We start from the raw sequence: 20469 nt of genomic DNA, 5'->3' as shown, positions 1-20469 counted from the left end.
AAATATTCCTCACAGATGGTACTGGGGTTACAGAGGGGTCATTACGCATTCAGTTTATGCATTTTAGGACTGTAAGTTCTGTTCACACCTAAATGAAGCTTTGATAAAATAGTTTAAATTAACAAATTTTCCCATTTAAGTGATTGAATTACACCTTTTTAACAATCCAGGGAATGAGGGTTACACAGGTCAAGTTATGCAGAGCACTCGGCGCTGTCTGTTACAAGATCAAAGGACATGTTTTCAGGCCTGCTGTACCATTAATGTAGTCCTGTTCCTCAGGGGTCATGACCGAGATCAGGTGACCGCACACAAACGACAGTGCTCTCTGCCACCTCCCAGCCCTGACGCTTGGTGAAATGTTGGTAACCAGAAGCCCATGAACTCTTTCCCAACCCGGCTCACACACCTCCAGGTCTAACCAACATGAAGAAGAAGAGGTTAGATGCACACAGAGGAGACAAAAATATACATAATTAACATTTATATATAAATAACACATAACATTTATAATGTTAATTATTTCAACATTATCTTTGAGAAAACAAAACATGAAATCTGTTACTGTACCTGTCTGGCACATGTTTCCTCCATAGGTGGGCAAGCAAAGGCACTTGGTTGAAGACCCACTGTCGACACATGTTCCCCCGTTGGAACAAGGATTATCTAGGCAGGCATCTGAGACAAAGGTAGGAGAGGACAAGCATTGGCACCAATGTAAATGCAGTAACAACATATCTAAAATATTTTTGTGTGTGTGTGTGTTGTGTGTGTGTGTGTTGTGTGTGTGTGTGTGTGTGTGTTCATTTTTGAATCCCCTCTATATAGTTGCAATGTAAAGACAGATACGACGGGATCACTTTATTGTTGATTTACATGGGAAATTTATTTATAGTGCCACTGGAGGGAGCAATCTATACCAACAGTACTCATCACCAGACTGACTGACTATAGGCCTACAGTGGCCTGAGTGTTCAGCTTATAGAAAATATATTTTACCTATTCAAGCCCCTGTTACTGAGGGGAAATTTCATACATAGTGTACCTTTTCACATGCATATATGAAGTGGATTCTTTACATTTTATTTTTAGATCATCACTGTATATGTCTAAATAAATGAAAATAACTACTTGAAAATAACTTCCTGAGTCTCATTTTGCCATTGAATTGCTCAGTATGATTGTGTGAGCTTGTTGATACAAATTGAAATATATTTACATATACAGCCCTGCTTGGCAGATAGGATTGTCTAGACTCTAGAGCCCCTTCAATGTAAGAGGATACATATGCAAATAAAAGATGACTGGTCATTGGTCAGAATAATCAGATTGGATTGTTGATGTCATGCTGTGGGCCAAAAACTCCCTCCCACCTGAACAGGGCTGAAATTCCAGGTTTCTTTTTTCTTAAAAAAATAGCTCTTGTACTAAAAGGGAATGATCATGCATTTTTACAATTTCAGAGTGTTATTTCGACCTCATCAGTTGTGGAAATATCATTACAAAAAACAGGAAATCCTGTTTTGACTGCACTGGCCCCTTTGTTTATTTTTGTTTTGCCTCTGTACTCCACGCTTTGAAAATGATACAATGCACTATGAGCTTAAAAGTGCAGACTGTCAGCTTTTATGTAAGGGTATTTTCATACATATCGGGTGAATTACAGCACTTTTTGTAGATAGTCCCCCCATTTTTAGGCAACCAAAGTATTTTGGACAAATTCACTTATGTGTATTCAAGTAGTTGAAAGATTAGTATTTGGTCCAAAATTCCTAGCCACACAATGACTAAATACAGTACATCAAGCTTGTGACTACAAACCTGTTGGATGCATTTTTTGGTTGTGTTTCAGTATTATTTGTGCCCAATAACCAATTAATGGTGAATAATGTAAGTGTGCATTTTGGAGTCACTTGATTGGAAATAAGAATAGAATATGTTTTCAAAACACTTTTGGAGGGGGTATGTTATCTATGCCTCTAACTTTCTCAGTCATCATCATTCACGATTCATTCACGGTTAGCCGTAATCATGGTAGCATCCACATTAATGTAGAAGTGTTTAGATTTCATAGTCATTGCATCATTTCAAATCCAAAGTGCTGGAGTAGAGCCAAAAGAAAAACAAAAATTGTCACCGTACAAATACCTTTGGAGGTCACTCTGCATATTATGTTCCCAATCTCTTTGCTGCTATGAACAGAACAGCTCCCCCTGCTGTGTGTTTACCTCCAACAGAAACAATGATAATCCCCTTCTTTTGTTGAGTCAGTTGTTTACTCTGCTGCCATGTGAATGCATTTTTAAAAACGTTCTAATGACTAAGCAGAGTGGGGGAGGCATTGAGACCATAAAATAAATACAAGAGTCCAAGTGAGTAATTTAAGATGAGGTATATGGTAGAAAGTATGCAATTATGATTTGCATTAACACATGCATTCAAATAATTGCCATGGTTTGAGTTGCATTGAACGTTACCTGAAATGTTCCCAAATCTTGGAGTAGTAGGAGTGGTAATCAGTTTCTCCTCATCAACGCCTCTGGATATAGGGGTGCTGCCGTCGTAGTCTGGTCATCGTAGTCTACTGTGGTGGGCGTCGGGCTGGGGTCTCCTCAGGCTCCTCAGTGGGTGGAGTGATGGAGTCAGGGTCCTCCGTGACTGAGGTCTCCCCACTGTACTCTAGATCTACATCGGCCCGGGACTCCTGGGGTACGGTGGGTGAGGGCACGGGGTCTGGGACAAGTCAGGGAGCAGCGTGATCTCCATGTCAGTAGAGGGCGCATCTGTGCTCGACTCAGGCTCGCTTTCATCTGTGCCATTGACAGTTGTGCCATTGATGGAGTGACAGTTTCATTGATTATGGGACTTCTGGTTCAAGGATCCTGAGCTTTCTCCAGATTAGCAGATGCAGAATGCCCTCGCCTGATCCTGAGCCGGACTCTACTCCCTCTTGGCCACTCACCTCCTGACCACTCTCCTTGTCTCCACTCTTCTCGTCTCCACTCGCCTCCTGACCACTCTCCTCGTCTCCACTCGCCTCCTGACCACTCTCCTCGTCTCCACTCGCCTCCTGGCCACTCTCCTCGTCTCCACTCGCGTCCTGACCACTCTCCTCGTCTCCACTCGCCTCCTGACCACTCTCCTCGTCTCCACTCGCCTCCTGACCACTCTCCTCGTCTCCACTCGCCTCCTGACCACTCTCCTCGTCTCCACTCCCTCCTGACCACTCTCCTCGTCTCCACTCGCCTCCTGGCCACTCTCCTTGTTTCCACTCGCCTCCTGACCACTCTCCTCATCTCCACTCGCTCCTGACACTCGCCTCCTGGCCACTCTCCCTTGTCTCCACTCGCCTCCTGACCACTCTCCTTGTTCCACTCGCTCCTGACCACTCTCCTTCTCCCATCGCCTCCTGACCACTCTCCTCGTCTCCACTCGCCTCCTGGCCACTCTCCTTGTCTCCACTCGCCTCCTGACCACCTCCTTGTCTCCACTCGCCTCCTGACCACTCTCCTCGTCTCCACTCGCCTCCTGACCACTCTCCTTGTCTCCACTCGCCTCCTGACCACTCTCCTCATCTCCACTCGCCTCCTGACCACTCTCCTCTTCTCCACTCACCTCCTGACCTTCTGCTCATCTCCACTACTCCTGACCATTCTGCTCATCTCCACTCCCCTCCTCACCAGAAGCTGTCTCTGGGGTAGTAGTTTCGACTACTTCTGGGATTTCACCCAACCCTCTCGCGGCTCCACCTTCTCCAGCCCTTCCTCCAGGGGATCAAACCCAGATGGAACGCTGGATTCTGGGATGAAGGTTATGAAGTCACCTGGGGAGCTGGCCTCTGCTTCCACGGAACGCTGGGTCGGGGGGGAATAGGTTATAGGTTTGGGGGATGTCAAGAGGGTAACGTCAAGCATTCCCTCGTGGACCCCAGAGGCTTCATTAGAGCCAGTGTCATAAGTAACTGTGAGGACTTCGTCAGTTGGAACTGAACCTAGGTCAGTGGAGCCCATGGAAACTTCTGATAATGAGTCCACTGTGCCTCCTGCCTTCTGCTCCACATGGTCATCTAGGGTAGAGGAGTCAGGTGACGTGACACCAGACTGCTCCTGAGTGGGGTCAAAAGCTGCCAGGAAACAGATCACAAACATTATTGAAGCCTACGGTTAGTGTAACCCTGTCCACACTTGAGTGTTCAGCTCTTAATAAAAAAAATGTATCACACATTACATATGCACAGATGTTTTCATGTAATTTAATAAAGATATACGGGGCGGTTAGAGCATTGGACTAGTAACCGAAAGGTTGCAAAATCGATTCCCCAAACTGACAAGGTAAAAATCTGTCGTTCTGCCCCTGAACAAGGCAGTTAACCCACTGTCCCTAGGCCGTCACTGAAAATAAGAATTTGTTCTTAACTGACTTGCCTAGTTAAATCAACGTAAATATAAAATAAATACTGTGCAAGCTTCGAGTAATTTATTGGGTTAACCACCAACGTTTCGGCATCACTGTGCCTTCAAGGTAATGTCATGAATGCTTGAACCAGGTTATGTAGACATTCACGTTAAAGCATTCATGACATTACCCTGAAGAAGGCACAGTGATGCTGAAATGTTGGTGGTTTATCAAATAAATGACTGGGAGCTTGTATATAGAGTGTGCAACTCTATTTTTATTGAATTTTGAATTTTGAATAGCCTACAATTTTATAGCTTTTTATAGAATAACACCCTGCATCCGACTGCTGGCTTGGCTCTGAAGCTAAGCAGGGTTGGTCCTGGTCGGTCCCTGGATGGGAGACTAGATGCTGCTGGAAGTGGTGTTGGAGGGCTAGTAGAAAGCACACTTTCCTCTGGTCTAAAAAAATATCCCAATGCCCCAGGGCAGTGATTGAGGACATTGCCCTGTGTAGGGTGCTGTCTTTCGGATGGGACYTTAAACYGMTGTCRTGACTCTCTGTGGTCACTAAAGATCCCATGGCACTTATCGTAAGAGTAGGGGTGTTAACCCCAGTGGTTAAATTCCCAATCTGGCCCTCATACCATCATGGCCACCATATCATCCCCAGCTTCCAATTGGCTCATTCATCCCCCTCCTCTCCCGTGTAACTATACCCCAGGTCATTGCTGTAAATGAGAATGTGTTCTCAGTCAACTTATCTGGTAAAATAAAGGTTAGATAAATTAATAAATACAATTTACACGCCATTAGTCAGCACCTCTACCACCTTTTTTAGGGGTGCGCCAGCTCATGCTTTTTATACCATTAAATACACATCTGAATATTTACTACACTAAATCTTCAGTACATTACATAAATAAAAGTGTTTAAAAAATGCCCCTTATGCACAGAAAGGCTTCTCTATGGACTCACCATATTCAGAGGTAGGGATCAGTTCATAGGGGTCCATCTCCACTGGGCTTAGGGTAGCCAGGTCTCCTGACTCAGCAGTAGCAGAGCCACCGTTCTCCGCTGTCTGGATTACCAATGAGTCCAGTGATGTGGTATGCTCCTCAGGGAGAAGGACACTGGCACTGTGGTCCACAGAGTTGGTACGGCGGTATTCAGGTGTGTTCTCCCAGTATGGAGGCTGAGTGGTGGACTGGTCAGGGAAGAGCTCCGTTTCCTCGTGAGGTGAAGTGGAAGATACAGATGTCTCCTCAACACCCCCAGCGATGGCTCCCTCAGGCCTGATGGACCCTCCTGAGAGGTCGTAAGAGGTGCTTGGGTAGACCGAGTCTGTGTCTGTGACATGCTCCTGGATGACATGCTCATCTCCGGAGTGGTCCTCCTCAGGAGGTGTGGGCAGCCCACTTTCCAGTTGCTCCTCTGGAGAGCTGTCATGACTAGTAGTGGCTTCAACTCCTGATACATTGTAGCCTGCGGTCTCAGAGGTAAAAGTGTAGTGTTCGGTCTCCTGGGTGATCCCTGTTTGCAGATGGCTTTCCTCTGAAATACCATACTGAGACACACCACTCTCAGGGGTTGTGCCAGGCATGGGCTGTGGATCACTGGACCCGTCCACCTCCTCATACCCTGTGGTGGGCACGGGGGCCTCCAGAGCAGTCCCTGGTACACCCTCTATAGAGAGCTCTCCTGATTCCACGTTTGACTCTGACAAGGGCTGGTAGGGATCGGGGCTACTAATGTTGTCTTCATGAGCAGTTGTAAGATCACCTGACTCATAATTTGTCTCGGGAGAAAGTGGATACAGTGTTGGGTTTGCATTCAGCTCATCATAGGGTGAGACTGGGTAGTTTGAGTCTAAGTTTGTCTCCTCAGGGGCAGGCTGATATGATTCTGGGTTGCTGACCTCTTTCACCGGCTGCCAGGTGTCCTCTGTGGGCTCCAGGTCTTGGGGGAAGGATGTGGGGGTGAATGGGTCTTGGTGTTCAACCGGAAAGGGTAGCTCCTCGTGATAGACAACAGTAGGGCCCTGGCCATCGACAGCCCCCTGCTCCTCTCCAGGCTGGTCTGGGTACTGCTCCTCAGTAACAGCCCCCTGCTCCTCTCCGTGTTCTCCAGGAACAACCCCCTGTTCTTCTCCGTGCTCCCCAGGGACAGCCACCTGCTCTGGGTACTGCTCTCTAGGGACAGCCACCTGCTCTGGGTACTGTTCTCCAGGGACAGCCCTCTGCTCTGGGTACTGTTCTCCAGGGACAGCCCTCTGCTCTGGGTACTGTTCTCCAGGGACAGCCCCTGCTCTGGGTACTGTTCTCCAGGGACAGCCCTCTGCTCTGGGTACTGTTCTCCAGGGACAGCCCTCTGCTCTGGGTACTGCTCTCCAGGGACAGCCCCTTGCTCCTCTATATGCTCTGTTGCGTACTGCTCCTCTGGAACAGGGACGGCAGTCAGGGAGCCCTGAGCTTCTTCGCTCACCACCTGCTCCGTCACCTGACCCAGGCTGAATTCCTCCAGAGGCTCAGGCAGCGTCACAATGTCCTGGCCGATGTCCTCTGGCTCTGTTGCCAGGTAATCATGGGGAGATTCGGTGTGAGTGTTGCTGTTGCCTGTCAGATGCAAGGGCAATGAATAAAAGTTAGGCCAGAGGATGACTTAGAATACAGTAGGAACTGAGTTTGGATGCCACTACTGAAGCCCAGTATCATATCAATACCTATGCTTTCAAAAGCTCTTACCACGGAAGCAGTAAGTGTCGTGGCGAGTGTGTGCCTCTGGAAAGCCTGTCTGGTTCAAATGGCGATAGACAGTCCTGACCCCAGGCTCCCCTCCACCACAACGCTCCCTGGGAGTGACGATGGGGTAGCGTACACTCCCATCAGCCAACCACCCCGGGCTGCAGGCGTTCAGTCCGTCATTCCAGGCTGCATACAGCTGACCTGTGGTAGCCAGCTCCGCTCCCTGAGCCAGACAATAGGCCTTAGCTTCCCATAGGGTGAAACTTCGGGGGGCAGATCCATGGAACACTTCCCCTGTATATATGGAGGGAGAAATCAGATTGTGATCATCTGCACTTGATCAAATTGATGAAATACTCCAATAAATAACAGATTTTCTTACCCTCTATATTCTCCACATAACAGTATACATCGTACAGCTCATCAGGTTCCAGCAGCCCATAGTTCCTCACTCCAGGATGCCCGTCCATGTCTCCAAAACATCCCTCTCGTGGCATCTGGATGGGATATCTGTGGAGAAGGGTGTTGATACTACATAGTGTTAAACAACTGTTATAACAGGGGGGAAAGTATATTGAAGTGGATGAAAGCATCTCTCTATCTGTGTCCGCTTGATATGAGAGAACATTTACAGTGGTCTTTTCTCTGCCAGGCCCTTACCTCACTGAGTGGTCTGAGAGCCAGCCCGCATCACACTGCTCATAGCCACTGTGGTAGGCTGCCAAGAGCTGCTCTGGGGTGGCGATGTGAGCCCCGATCTCCTCACAGGCGTCCCGGGCCTGCACAAAGGTAAAGGCATAGCGACTGGAAGCATCCCGGTAGTGGAACACCACCCCTGTTGAAGGTCCACAGTCTTGCCGTTATTTCAGGTTCAATATTTTGTGTGAACTACAGCTACATTCACAAGCATAGGCTATATCTGATTCATGAGGTTATAAACTGCTCTGGTCAGGCAATCCATCATCTATTACCTGCTGGGTGCATAGGGTGGGACAACCAATTCATCTCAGCAGAATTTGTATGACATTATAAAGGGACAGAAGTGTACAATAAGTGTACAGAACATTAAGAACACGTTCCTAATACCGAGTTGCACCAGAACAGCCTCAATTCGTCGGGCCATGGACTCTACAAGGTGTCGAAAGCTCTCCACAAGGGTTCTGGCCCACATACACACTGTTGAGCGTGAAAAACCCAGCAGCGTTGCCGTTCTTGACACAAACCGGTGCGCCTGGCACCTACTACCATACCCCTTTCAAAGACACTTAAATCTTTAGTCTTGCCCATTCACCCTCTGAATGGCATACATACACAATCCATGTCTCAATTGTATCAAGGCTTAAAAATCCTTCTTTAATCTGTCTCTTCCCTTTCATCTACACTGATTGAAGTGGATTTAACAAGTGACATCAATAAGGGATCATAGCTTTCACCTGGATTCACATGGTCAGTCAATGTCATGGAAAGAGCAGCTGTTCTTAATGATTTGTACACTCAGTGTAAGTGGTAATGTACAGTCAGTGTCTATGCTGTGTTTTGTAGGACATTCTCTGTCTCTCCTAGAGCCATCCTGTGACTGACAATTCTGACTGGCTCACTGCCTGCTGAGATACAAGCATTGACACACACACTCCTGAGTTGTTACTGTCATAGGTCAGGAACTCTAGCTTATCCCCGACATCTATGACATCAACCCCCTGCCTCACCTTTGACCTTGACCTGAGCCACACCGTCGGCATCCTCCAGGCCCTGCTGCACCTCACAGCGGTAGAAGCCAGAGTCGTTGTACTGCAGGCCATCCAGCCTCAGGGTGAGGTCGGCCGGGGAGGAAGCGTAATGGAGCAGGGAGGCTCGGTCCCTGTAGGCCTCGCTGACCTTCACCCTGTCCCCTCGGGCCACCAGGATCTCAGTCTCGTGCCCCTGGGACAGCACGCTCCACTTGACCCGGGGTAGGGAGAGGACGGCGTGGCGGCCATTCGTGTTGGGGGGCGGGTGGGACAGAGACACCAGGCAAGGTAGGGTAAGAGAGCCCCCCAAAACGGCAGATAAGGGAGGGGTCGTAGGGATGGTCACCTGTAGGAGTCTGGAGTCATCTGGTGAGTGCAGAATAAATGGGTTAAATTGCTGACTTTAAACAGTCAAAAAGTTCACCTTTTAAAAACAATTGGGGGGGGGGTGTCTCAGGCTGCAGTTGATGTTATTTTTTAAAGTCTGGAACCCATTTAAAAGTCTTGCCAGTTGCCATTTGCCGTCATGGTGTTGTTGAAACAAATACCGGATGAGACACTTCCTCTTCACACCTGGGCACATCAGTTAACCTTGATTTTTGCTGTTAAAGTCACACCTTCTCAAATAGTTTCCAGAGTGTGTGTGTCAGCAAAAACGATGAATGATCGGGGAGTGATTAGAAAGTGCCCCTATACCCTTAGAAGTCAAAGGTCATAGATCATTGAATGGATGTCAGTATAGCCGGGACTGACGGAGGCTAGTCACGCACCTGAGGCTTGGCTGGGGGTAGAGGAGGACGGTAGGACGAGCGGACAGATGACACACAGCAGCAAAGACAGGAGCATCTCCAATCTGCAATAGAGAGAAATAGAGAGGTGGGGGGGGAGAGAGAGACACAAAGAGAGAAAGACATTATCATTATCGTGAAAGCTTAATAGACAAATGGAGAAGTACTGAAGAGAAAGTGAGAAAGAGGAAAAGAGGTAGGGATGACTCCCTTAATAACTCTCAAAGGGTCCTGTGGCCTCTTTGGATACCTGGAGACAAGATAAGACATATACAAATATTGACTCATGCTTACAGTCATTCATCAACCTCAGAGTATATTACTAGACAGTGGCAAGTGGCCAGCTTTCACCAACCACCTCAGCCTCTGCGACCGTAAAGTAAAAACCGTGGCTAAGACATCAGCGCTGTCATTTAGCAGAGACCTTGAGAACGGATAGGATGGTGTGTTAATCCATCACATGCAACGTCAGTCCTGATCAAGCTGAAGTTCTTTTGAAATAACAAATATTCATTCTTCATTTTGACAAATTGATTTGTATGACAAGTGTGAGGGATTGTTCTTTAATTCTGCAGAATTTTGTTGAGCTTCCAATAAGTAAATTGATGAGTCTATGGATATGTCTTTGTGGGGTTTTGTGTTTTGCATGTGTATATAAATCTCTTTAAGTCAGGGAGTGTCATTAGTCAGATTGTGTGTGTGTGTAAAGTAGCTGTGTACTGCATGTGCCTTTTTGCATCAGTCAACTAGAGTGTGTTAGTCAGTAACTGTCTGTGTGGCCTTGGTGTTATCCAGCTGGCATGAGTCAGACTTTGGGAGCTCTCGAGTGTGAGCAGAATTCTGATGTCCCCCAAATTCCCCCAGGATGGCATGGCACAAAGCCCTTTCTCCAACTCCACTGCTTTATCATCTTATATCCCTTTTGCAACCTAATGTTAAACCCCAACCACCCCCACCCCATCAACATTACCTACACACTAAAGACACACAGACACAGCTACACATTTTCCCCACTGACTCGATAGGACCGCCACATTACCCATTCTGAGCAGGCCGGTGTATTCAAATAAGCAGTGCGTTTCTTAGAGGTGCAAAAATGTATACATGAATAGAGTTCCCCCCCCCCCCCCCCCACTGGATGTGTTGGTGAATGAACTGCGCAGTCATGCTGCAAACCCAGTGCACTGGTTGCTTTAGTGATCACTTTCTAACAGTATTAGAGAAATCTACACTGAGTGGACAAAACATTAAGAACACCTTCCTATTATTGATCAGACCCTTTTTGCCCTCAGAGCAGCCTCAATTTGCCAGGTCATGGACTCTACAAGGTGTCAAAAGCGTTCCAAGTTGGCTGGATGTCCTTTGGGTGGTGGACCATTCTTCATACACATGGGAAACTGTTGAGCGTGAATAACCCAGCAGCGTTGCCGTTCTTGACACAAACTGGTGAGCCTGGCACCTACTACCATACCCCGTTCAAAGGCACTTAAATCTTTTGTCTTGCCCTTTGTATGGCACATATACACAATCCATGTCTTCATTTTCTCAAGGCTTAAAAATCCTTCTTTAATTAACTTGTCTCCTCCCCTTCATCTACACTGATTATCTACACATCAATATGGGATCATAGCTTTCACCTGGATTCACCTGGTCAGTCTATGTCATGGCCAGAACAGGCATTATTAATGTTTTGTACACTCAGTGTACAGTACATTGCCTTTATTCAAATGCAAGTCTAACTTCGGCTATATAGTCAATGTGAATTCTTTATTCAACCTAAACTATCTAGTACTGTAGGTGGCATTCATGTATATCAGGCCAATTATCTTTATAATTATTATATCTGCAGATATATCCCTGTAATTCAAATGTCTTGATGTCCTAAAGTTTGACTTAGGAGGAAGTGATGATTCCGCTAAATGGAGAAGCAGGAGGAAATGTCTACTGACAGCCCACGGTAGATTAAGCCGACTAACTGTAAAAGTCACATCCAGACCTTTTAATCTTTTTTACAAGCTATTTTACAAGCAACCAGTGACGAGGTTAGAGGAAGAGAATCTCAACCTATACACTACACTGCCTGCCTGGATTGTTGCTTCACTTTTATATAGAATCCTGATATTGTGGGAAATCACATCAGGAACTGGAATTAGGTCAAGAAGAACTAAATTAACTAGAAATCAAGGCAGAAATTAATGTTGGTTTTGTAGTAATCCGATTGTTGCTTAATGATCAATTACCCAAAGTTCCCATGTAAAACTCTCTTTTCAAAGTTTGAAGTACAGTGACCTATTGCATAACATAAACTGTAAATCCATTAGTAAACATGGGGGTTGTTAGAGTGTGATCTCTGTGTAAGGATCTGGGTGTAGCTGGTGCAGAGGAGTCAGGCGCAGGACAGCAGAGATGAGTAGCACAAGGAACTTTACTCAAAATGTCCAAATACATGAAGTAATACGAAGCCAACAAACATCGGACCGAACTTAAAATAAAACAATCACGCACAAAAACCATGGGGAAAACAGAGGGTTAAATAATGAACATGTAATTGGGGAATTGAAACCAGGTGTATAAAACAAAGACAAAACAAATGGAAAATGAAAAGTGGATCGGCGATGGCTAGAAGGCCGGTGACGTCAACCGCCGAACGCCGCCCGAACAAGAAGAGGGACCGACTTCGGCGGAAGTGGTAACACTAGGATAATACAGTGGAGATTAGTGGTGAAGATAGWWMTMMMRAWYTMSKARWTYKKKAKWWCTGTCTCGAACCTGTGAAGAAAATCATTGGGTAACTCATCCACATAACTGTCAGTTGAAATGAAATTGGGGAGCTGATAGATCTGTGGCAGTATCCATAACAGTAGATGGAGAGAATGTGGACAAGCAAATTAACTGTCACACTGGCAGCCTTCCCTCTCCTACTTGTCTCAGCTCCGGTTTCTAGGAAAATGAAGTATTTTTTGTCCGGTTCCTCAATTACCCTCCATTCAATCTTCCTCAATCCTATGACTGTTAATGAAGTATATAAGCAGACAGCATTGATATGTATTCCTTTCCCCCAACCCCCAAAACATCACCACCCCCCAATATCCACACACACACACACACACTAGCGCTGGGACAATAAACCCCAAAATGATCGATACAGACCGAACCAAACATTTATCGAGGGCATTTTACTGATATCGATAATAATAAGTAGCCTTTACTAGAGGAATGTGAAGTTTGAAATGAAACGGGACAATGGTAGCCACAACATTCAAAGAGGTAGAAGTAGTTTTAAGTGTAATATAAAAAAGTAACTTGTAAACTTATCGTTCAACTTATCATTATCATGATAATTCAGTAAATTTATCATGATATGGATTTTTGTTCATATCGCCAAACTCTAACACACACACACACACACACACACACACAGTAGTTTTCTTCCCTGCTGTGTTGGGCACATGGCCCTTAGCCATGACACATTTCCATACTCCAAGGAGAGAGGGAGAGGGCTTCCTCTGGGGAGAGAGAGAGAGAGGGGAGGACGCATCCCAGGCAACCTCAGAAGTGCTTAGACATGCATCACAAGTTGCTGGAATAACCAATGACTTCACCTTGGTCTGACCTAGAAAGGTCATTTCAGGCTGAAGGACTGCAGTATACAGTGTTGGTGATGGGGATGATGGTGGTGGGAAGGGGGAAGTGTGTGGGTGTGTAAGTACCTCTGTAAGTGGACTTATACTTTCTTGGACTGATTCAATGAGGGTTAGGAACAGATTATTTATCTTTTGGCTTAAGTAATGGTTTGATACATCACTCTCTATGGTCAAATAGAATGAGATACCGTATACACGAACACAGACACCTTTCCCACACAGCCTCTCTCCTCTGTAGCTTATCAAACACCAGCTGTCCTAGTCATTATTTTCGTATAGTTCCCGAATCTGAGTGACTCCCCCTCCTTTCATGGAAATGGCACAGACCACCACCGTTGCCAGTCTGCCACCCTCCATTACCCGGCCTCGTTCCACCCCACCACCACGCCCATCCTCCAATCCTGCCTCGCGTTACCTCGAATGATTCCATCTGCCCATCTCTAGGGGCAACTCATACCCCCTCACAGGCCCAGGCTGGTAGGAAGCAAAAAAAGGGGGGGGGGTGAGAATGAGAAAGAAAGGGGCTATGAGAGCGACAGATGGGGGGGGCAAAATTGTACAGAGTGCACTAAGAGAGGAAAGAGAGAGAGAGAAAGTCAACAGGAAGGAAGCTTTGGTGTGATTGAGCAGTGCCCCTCCGGCAGGGCAGGACACAACAGAAGGTCCAGCTGAGGAGTGACATTAGCCATATTGCTATTAGCTTTAGCCGTTAGCCACTCCAGCCAAAGGGACTGACTCATGGAGGTGGATGGGGGGGAGGGAGCCTTGGCCAATTTGTAGCCTGTGCCACGGGCTGATTAGGCAGAAATGTAGGGCTTCTGAGCGCTTAAAGGGCTTATGGGAGACTGTCAAGGCAAACTGTGGCAACACTCACAGCAGTACACCAAATCAGTCTACTCTCGTCAGTCAACAGCACGAAGATGGTGCAATGACCTATTTAGAAACCAGTGATCTCATATTTGCAATGGACAGTCATATTTGCAAGGTTAGTCAAACTGAGAAGGATAACCCAGATACCATAGCATCAAAGTGTCTGTCTTGACAGTCAGGCTGCAAGGAGGATATAGCTACTTGATCGTACATAGGAACATGATTAAGAGACCAGTAACGTCAGGCTGACAACTAGGGCATTATCTGGCCCTGTTAAAACTCAGCTAAGTGTCATCAAAGTGCACCTTTATTCTTATATGCCTCTACTTTCTTTATGGAAGAGATAATAATAATGGTCCTGTGAGGCTCAGTTGGTAGAGCATGGGGCTTGCTAAGCCAAGGTTTGTGGGTTCAATTCCCACAAGGGCCACACATACGAAAATACAGTATATGCTTGCATGACTGTAAGTCGCTTTGGATAAAAGTGTCTGCTAAACAGCATATATTATGATACAGACCTGCTTATCGTTTCTCCGGTGACTGGTTGGCTGAATATTTAAATATAAAAACTATAAAAGTTTCAAGCTGACAAACAGAAGTTAATTATTCTGTTTCTTGTACAGCAGAGTGGTCATGCACTCACCCTGCTCTCTCTCTCTCCCTCCACTCCATGCAGTAGAGTCCACTTGGGTAGGGCATGCGTGTCACTTCCTCTGCTCACCTCACACCCCTCTTCATATTTCAGGGAGCTCCTCATGGCTGTCCCTACCTGGGGCTTGAGTGACGAGCACATCCAGGGGCTGGGCTTGGGGGGCTCTCTCACACGTAAACGTTTACAGTTCCACTTTTCCATGTAAAKGTACAAGGCTTGTTGACATACATACTGTATCAGAAAGGTCCTGCTTGGAGCATAGTACTAAACTAGGTCAACATACTGTATGGGTCGATGTTAGTTCTTTTAAAACGACAACATCAACTTAGAAACAGAGGTGTTGATAAATCAACACTGAGATGTCATGAAATAGCCTATACATTGTAAGTGCCCCTTACTATGAAGAAAACTAGCCAAATAGGTATGCTGACTGTGAGAGGTGTAGAGCAACTAGCTACCTGTTCCAACGTAACTATCACTTGACATTCCACAAAACATCTGTGTTAGCCAACTCAAAAATCAACTGGCATCAAAAGGTCCAAGCCTTTGACAGGCAGTTGTTCCCGGGCTGGATGTCGATTAAGGCAGCCCCCTGCACCTCTCTGATTCAGAGGGGTTGGGTTAAATGCGGAAGACACATTTCAGTTGAATGCATTCAGTTGTGCAACTGACTAGGTTTCCACCTTTCCCTTTCCAGTTCAGAGATCTGTATGTCTTAATCAATATGTTTAAACAAAGCCACTGGTATTAATGTCAATACAGTAGTTGGTTGGGGAAAATATGCTGTATTCACTGTCACAGAATGTCCATATGTAGTCAGTTTAGAGTACAGTACAACTTGTATTTCTATAGGTACAAGTAGGCCTACAACAACAGTGTGCATTGCCCCATGCGATTTACTTAATAAAATCAGTTTGGAGTGAATCCTTACACAGCACTGTAGCAGGTACAATCTGTCTGGATCCTGCTTAACTGTGCTCAGCAAACAATGCATGAGGAAAATGTTATTTTACATTGAATACTTGAGATTGTGGGCTCGTGGTAAGTCAAAATAACTTTATATCAAAATAAACTTCCATAAAATTGTCATTTTGACCTACAGAATAGCAATAACAGTAGGCTAAAAGAGGTGATAGAAAATATTTAATTATATATTTCTGACGAAAAATATAGGCTATATTGTTTAAAACGTTTTTCGAAATAGCTCTAAATAGCTATAATTATGGCAAAATGTATTGAGCATTTTAAGTTTGATTTACACAACGAAAAAACATTTGTTGGCTAATTCATGAACAAAACGTGTTATTTTGCGACAGAAATGTATGCTTATATTTATCAAGGACATGCCAAAAATATATGATTTACAAATCCATCACCTACCTCATTTAAACGACCCTCTCAAAGTATCCTTTCTGTGGACCTTTGTATTTTGAAGCAGACTCGACAGGTGAAACTTCTAATAATTATTTTTTCCACCAAATTTGAATGAAATTAGACAATGGGTTGTCAGGCTCCCCAAGTTGAATTGAAAAAGCTAAAGAACGTCTTTGAGCTCCGTCGCCAGCGAAGGAAGCAAAGTAAAGAGGGATTGGGATAGGGGGGCAGAGAATTATGCACACCAAAATCTTGAACAGCCCACTTTCTTCCTCCGACCAAGAACGCTTTCCCATTTGCGCGATGATTGGGGGGGGGGGGGGGGGTAAAAACGGAAATAACAAATCAATCGCCCACAAGCATGCAGGTTGAAGGAATCACTTTAGGGGATATTAATATCAGAAGTCAATAGCCTGAATTCAAAGTTGCGATCCCACACCATCTCGCAGAAGAGGGTACCACTGAGGATGCTGCAGTGGGACTACAATAGAGCCCTATAGGCTACCAGCAGCACCCATTCACATACTCCAGTTACCTATAATACAATTAAAAGAAAACAGCACTTCAATATGTTGGTTTTTCAATTGTTCTATTTTGAGCAATCGTGTAACTGTTTAAATTGACCAACCAAACTTGTAAACCACTTTAATAATTTGTTTCAACGCTCCAAATTCAGTGAGAAGAGCACATATCATGGTGATTTGATTAGGCCTATTCATTGCCTGTCATGAAGAATATGACCAGTTATGACCATCGCTGATCACTCATAAAAAGGAGAGGAAATCTTCATTAAAATACTCCTCCTATAAGCTCCCCTGAAATATTGCAAGGCTCTCAAGAAAATAGCAATTCATCCAAGACTGAGGGTTAACAGCTAATGTTGAACAATCTAAAATTATCCTCAGTATGTGCCCCTGCACAAAGGGATTAATTAAGGGTCATTAATCTGGGATAATCTTGATTAACATGTGGATGATAGCAGATATTTTTGCTCAACCTATCGACAACATGAAAGGCCAAACAAAGGTCAAGTGTCACAATCACATTGCTTTGAGTTCCATTTGGATGCTTATGCAATTTCAGTTCCCAATTTAACAAAATCTCTGTGGGATTCATCAAGACCTGTATTGGATTACTTGCACAACAATATGAGAATGTGGAGGAACTATTTGTCCTTTCACAGCCATCAGAGTTAACCCAGTTTCCTATAAAAGTCAAACACATGATACAGGTTGAAATTATGTGGGAAACGATTATGTACAGATTTCCGACTAGACACAAAGCAGGACCTTGCTTTCTCGCAGACAGGCTGCAGAGTCAGAGTTGTGATTCATGTCTGCTATGCTCACCACTTGTGGACAGAGTGTGGATGCTGGCCACCCACAGAGGTTTTAATGGTCCAACGGTATGAACAGACAGAAGTTAGAAATGTGGGTATAGCATGGTAGTAGTGCTGAGCAAGAGGTCTTGGTAAGAGGGGAGGGTGAATACGGCTTTGTTCATAGCCTTGCTCAGCTGACAGTCGCGGCCGAGTGGCGGGCTGTGGAGGAATCTAACATATAGGCATGGTGCGGGACGGTCAACATGGGTGCTGGGAAGCCAGTGGGACGGACGCCGCTGTTGGACTGCAGGCCCAGAGGCATGGATATGCACTTCCCACCCAATGTCTAGTTCATTCTTGGTTATTGCGACCATCCATGTCAATGGTATAATTGATAATGATGTGAGGGCCAAAACATAATTGCAGAAAATACATGTATGTTACAACTTTAATAACTTGCTCTGGGAATACTTTCATTCCAGGCAACGTTTCCCAATTCATTCAGCTATATCCCTTCATGGCACAAAGACATGCATTCCACCTGGGATTAAATCTGATCACTGACCTGATTGTTCCACTGCTGTAATACTTTACTGCCTTTTTAAATCAATATTAATGAGAACCTGTTTAACTTATCTCACAGACTGCATACTTCTTCAGCTGTCTCACTGATGAATGCATTGATAGGTCATTTCTCAACCTTGCGCAATGACTTCTCTGCATGGTACCTACCAGGCATTTTGTGGCAGAATTTAAAGCTCCGGCTTCTCTGCCATTTGTAAAGGTCCACTCTGCGGTGCCTACACAAGTGGGAGTGGAGTTACAAGTGAATATGCATGAGAGACAATTTATTCCTTGACATGAAATGGTAAAAACCATCTGATAGGAGGAAATGATGGAAAGCTCCAACAAGTCAAAGTTTTTTTGTGAAATGAATTGTCTTTAAACCTCAGTGGATAGTTATTGTGAAGAGTCAAGATGTCCGTCAATGTAAAACAAGGATCCACGTAACCAGTGAATGGGTGGCAGCCGGGAAGACTGGCATAGAGTGGCGTGCCCTCTCAGAATCACTGGTACATTCTGGCGAGAAGGTGTAATGTCCTAGATTTAGCCATCGGGAGCTCTGGCACCAGCGGTGGCGATACCGTGGTTTTCAGTTGCCTGCTCGGTCAATAGAGGTAGGCCAAGGCTGACATGAGAAGAACAGAACGGTTCTCTTTGAATACCTAGCATAGGTCTTCACAGAAGGAGGGGGGAAAACAGAACAGCCAAAGGCAGTAGCACACGGTTCACACCCTGACCCGGGCAGGCGCCGACAGAGGTGGCTGCCTCGCTTCGCGTTCCTAGGAAACTATGCAGTATTTTGTTTTTTTACGTGTTATTTCATACATTGGTACCCCAGGTAATCTTAGGTTTTATTACATACAGTCGGGAAGAACTACTGAATATAAGAGCAACGTCAACTCACCATCNTACATTGGTACCCCAGGTAATCTTAGGTTTTATTACATACAGTCGGGAAGAACTACTGAATATAAGAGCAACGTCAACTCACCATCATTACGACCAGGAATATGACTTTCCCGAAGCGGTCCTGTGTTTTGCCTTCCACCCAGGACAATGGATCTGATCCCAGCCGGCGAACCTAAACAACGTCGCCGTAAAAGGGGCAAACGAAGCGGTCTTCTGGTCAGGCTCCGGAGACATCGCGCACCACTCCCTAGCATACTACTCGCCAATGTCCAGTCTCTTGACAACAGGGTTGATGAAATCCGAGCAAGGGTTGCCTTCCAGAGAGACATCAGAGACTGTAACGTTCTTTGCTTCACGGAAACATGGCTCACTCGAGAGACGCTATCGGAGTCGGTGCAGCCAGCTGGTTTCTTCACGCATCGCGCCGACAGAAACAAGCATCTTTCTGGTAAGAAGAGGGGCGGGGGTGTATGCCTTATGATTAACGAGACGGGGTGTGATCATAACAACATACAGGAACTCAAGTACTTCTGTTCACCTGACTTAGAATTCCTCACAATCAAATGTCGACCGCATTATCTACCAAGGGAATTCTCTTCGATTATAATCACAACCGTATATATTCCCCCCSAAGCAGACACATCGATGGCCCTGAACGAACTTTATTTGACTCTATGTAAACTGGAAACCACATATCCTGAGGCTGCATTCATTGTAGCGGGGGATTTTAACAAGGCTAATCTGAAAACAAGACTCCCTAAATTCTATCTGCATATCGATTGCGCAACCAGGGCTGGTAAAACCCTGGATCATAGTTATTCTAACTTCCGCGACGCATATAAGGCTCTCCCCCGCCCTCCTTTCGGAAAAGCTGACCACGACTCCATTTTGTTGCTTCCAGCCTACAGACAGAAATTAAAACAAGAAGCTCCCGCGCTCAGGTCTGTTCAAAGCTGGTCCAACCAATCTGATTCCAAGCTTCAAGACTGCTTCGATCACGTGGATTGGGATATGTTCCACATTGCGTCCAACAACAACATTGACGAATACGCTGATTTGGTGAGCGAGTTCATTAGAAAGTGCATCGGCGATGTCGTACCCACAGCAACTATTAAAACATTCCCAAACCAGAAACCGTGGATTGATAGCAGCATTCGCTCGAACCTGAAAGCGCGAACCGCTGCTTTTAACCAGGGCAAGGTGACCGGAAACATGACCGAATACAAACAGTGTAGCTATTCCCTCCGGAAGGCAATCAAACAAGCTAAGCGTCAGTATAGAGACAAAGTAGAGTTGCAATTCAACGGCTCAGACACAAGAGGTATGTGGCAGGGTCTACAGTCAATCACGGATTACAAAAAGAAAACCAGCCCCGTTGCGGACCAGGATGTCTTGCTCCCAGACAGACTAAATAACTTCTTTGCTCGCTTTGAGGACAATACAATGCCACTGACACGGCCCGCTACCAAAACCTGCGGACT

At 45.6% G+C, this 20469-nt stretch overlaps 1 protein-coding gene across 1 annotated transcript in view; it reads right to left on the bottom strand.

Annotated features, from left to right (window-relative positions):
• Window positions 1-16500, bottom strand: part of LOC111958666 (brevican core protein-like) — a 20460-nt gene extending 3960 nt beyond the window's left edge. Inside the window, 15 exon segments of the mRNA XM_070437337.1 lie at window positions 281-368; window positions 371-417; window positions 571-678; window positions 2478-2572; window positions 2690-2845; window positions 2963-3610; window positions 3712-4123; window positions 5374-6799; window positions 6802-7010; window positions 7140-7433; window positions 7522-7649; window positions 7800-7974; window positions 8846-9232; window positions 9637-9719; window positions 16201-16500. Of these exon segments, the coding sequence (XP_070293438.1) occupies window positions 281-368; window positions 371-417; window positions 571-678; window positions 2478-2572; window positions 2690-2845; window positions 2963-3610; window positions 3712-4123; window positions 5374-6799; window positions 6802-7010; window positions 7140-7433; window positions 7522-7649; window positions 7800-7974; window positions 8846-9232; window positions 9637-9719; window positions 16201-16205 (4261 nt within the window). The 5' untranslated portion in view covers window positions 16206-16500.
• Between the last annotated feature and the right edge of the window lie 3969 nt (window positions 16501-20469).

Source organism: Salvelinus sp. IW2-2015, linkage group LG35 (genome assembly GCF_002910315.2).
Source record: "Salvelinus sp. IW2-2015 linkage group LG35, ASM291031v2, whole genome shotgun sequence".
Classification (NCBI taxonomy): Eukaryota; Metazoa; Chordata; class Actinopteri; order Salmoniformes; family Salmonidae; genus Salvelinus; species Salvelinus sp. IW2-2015.
This window is presented reverse-complemented; position numbering and strand designations above follow the sequence as displayed.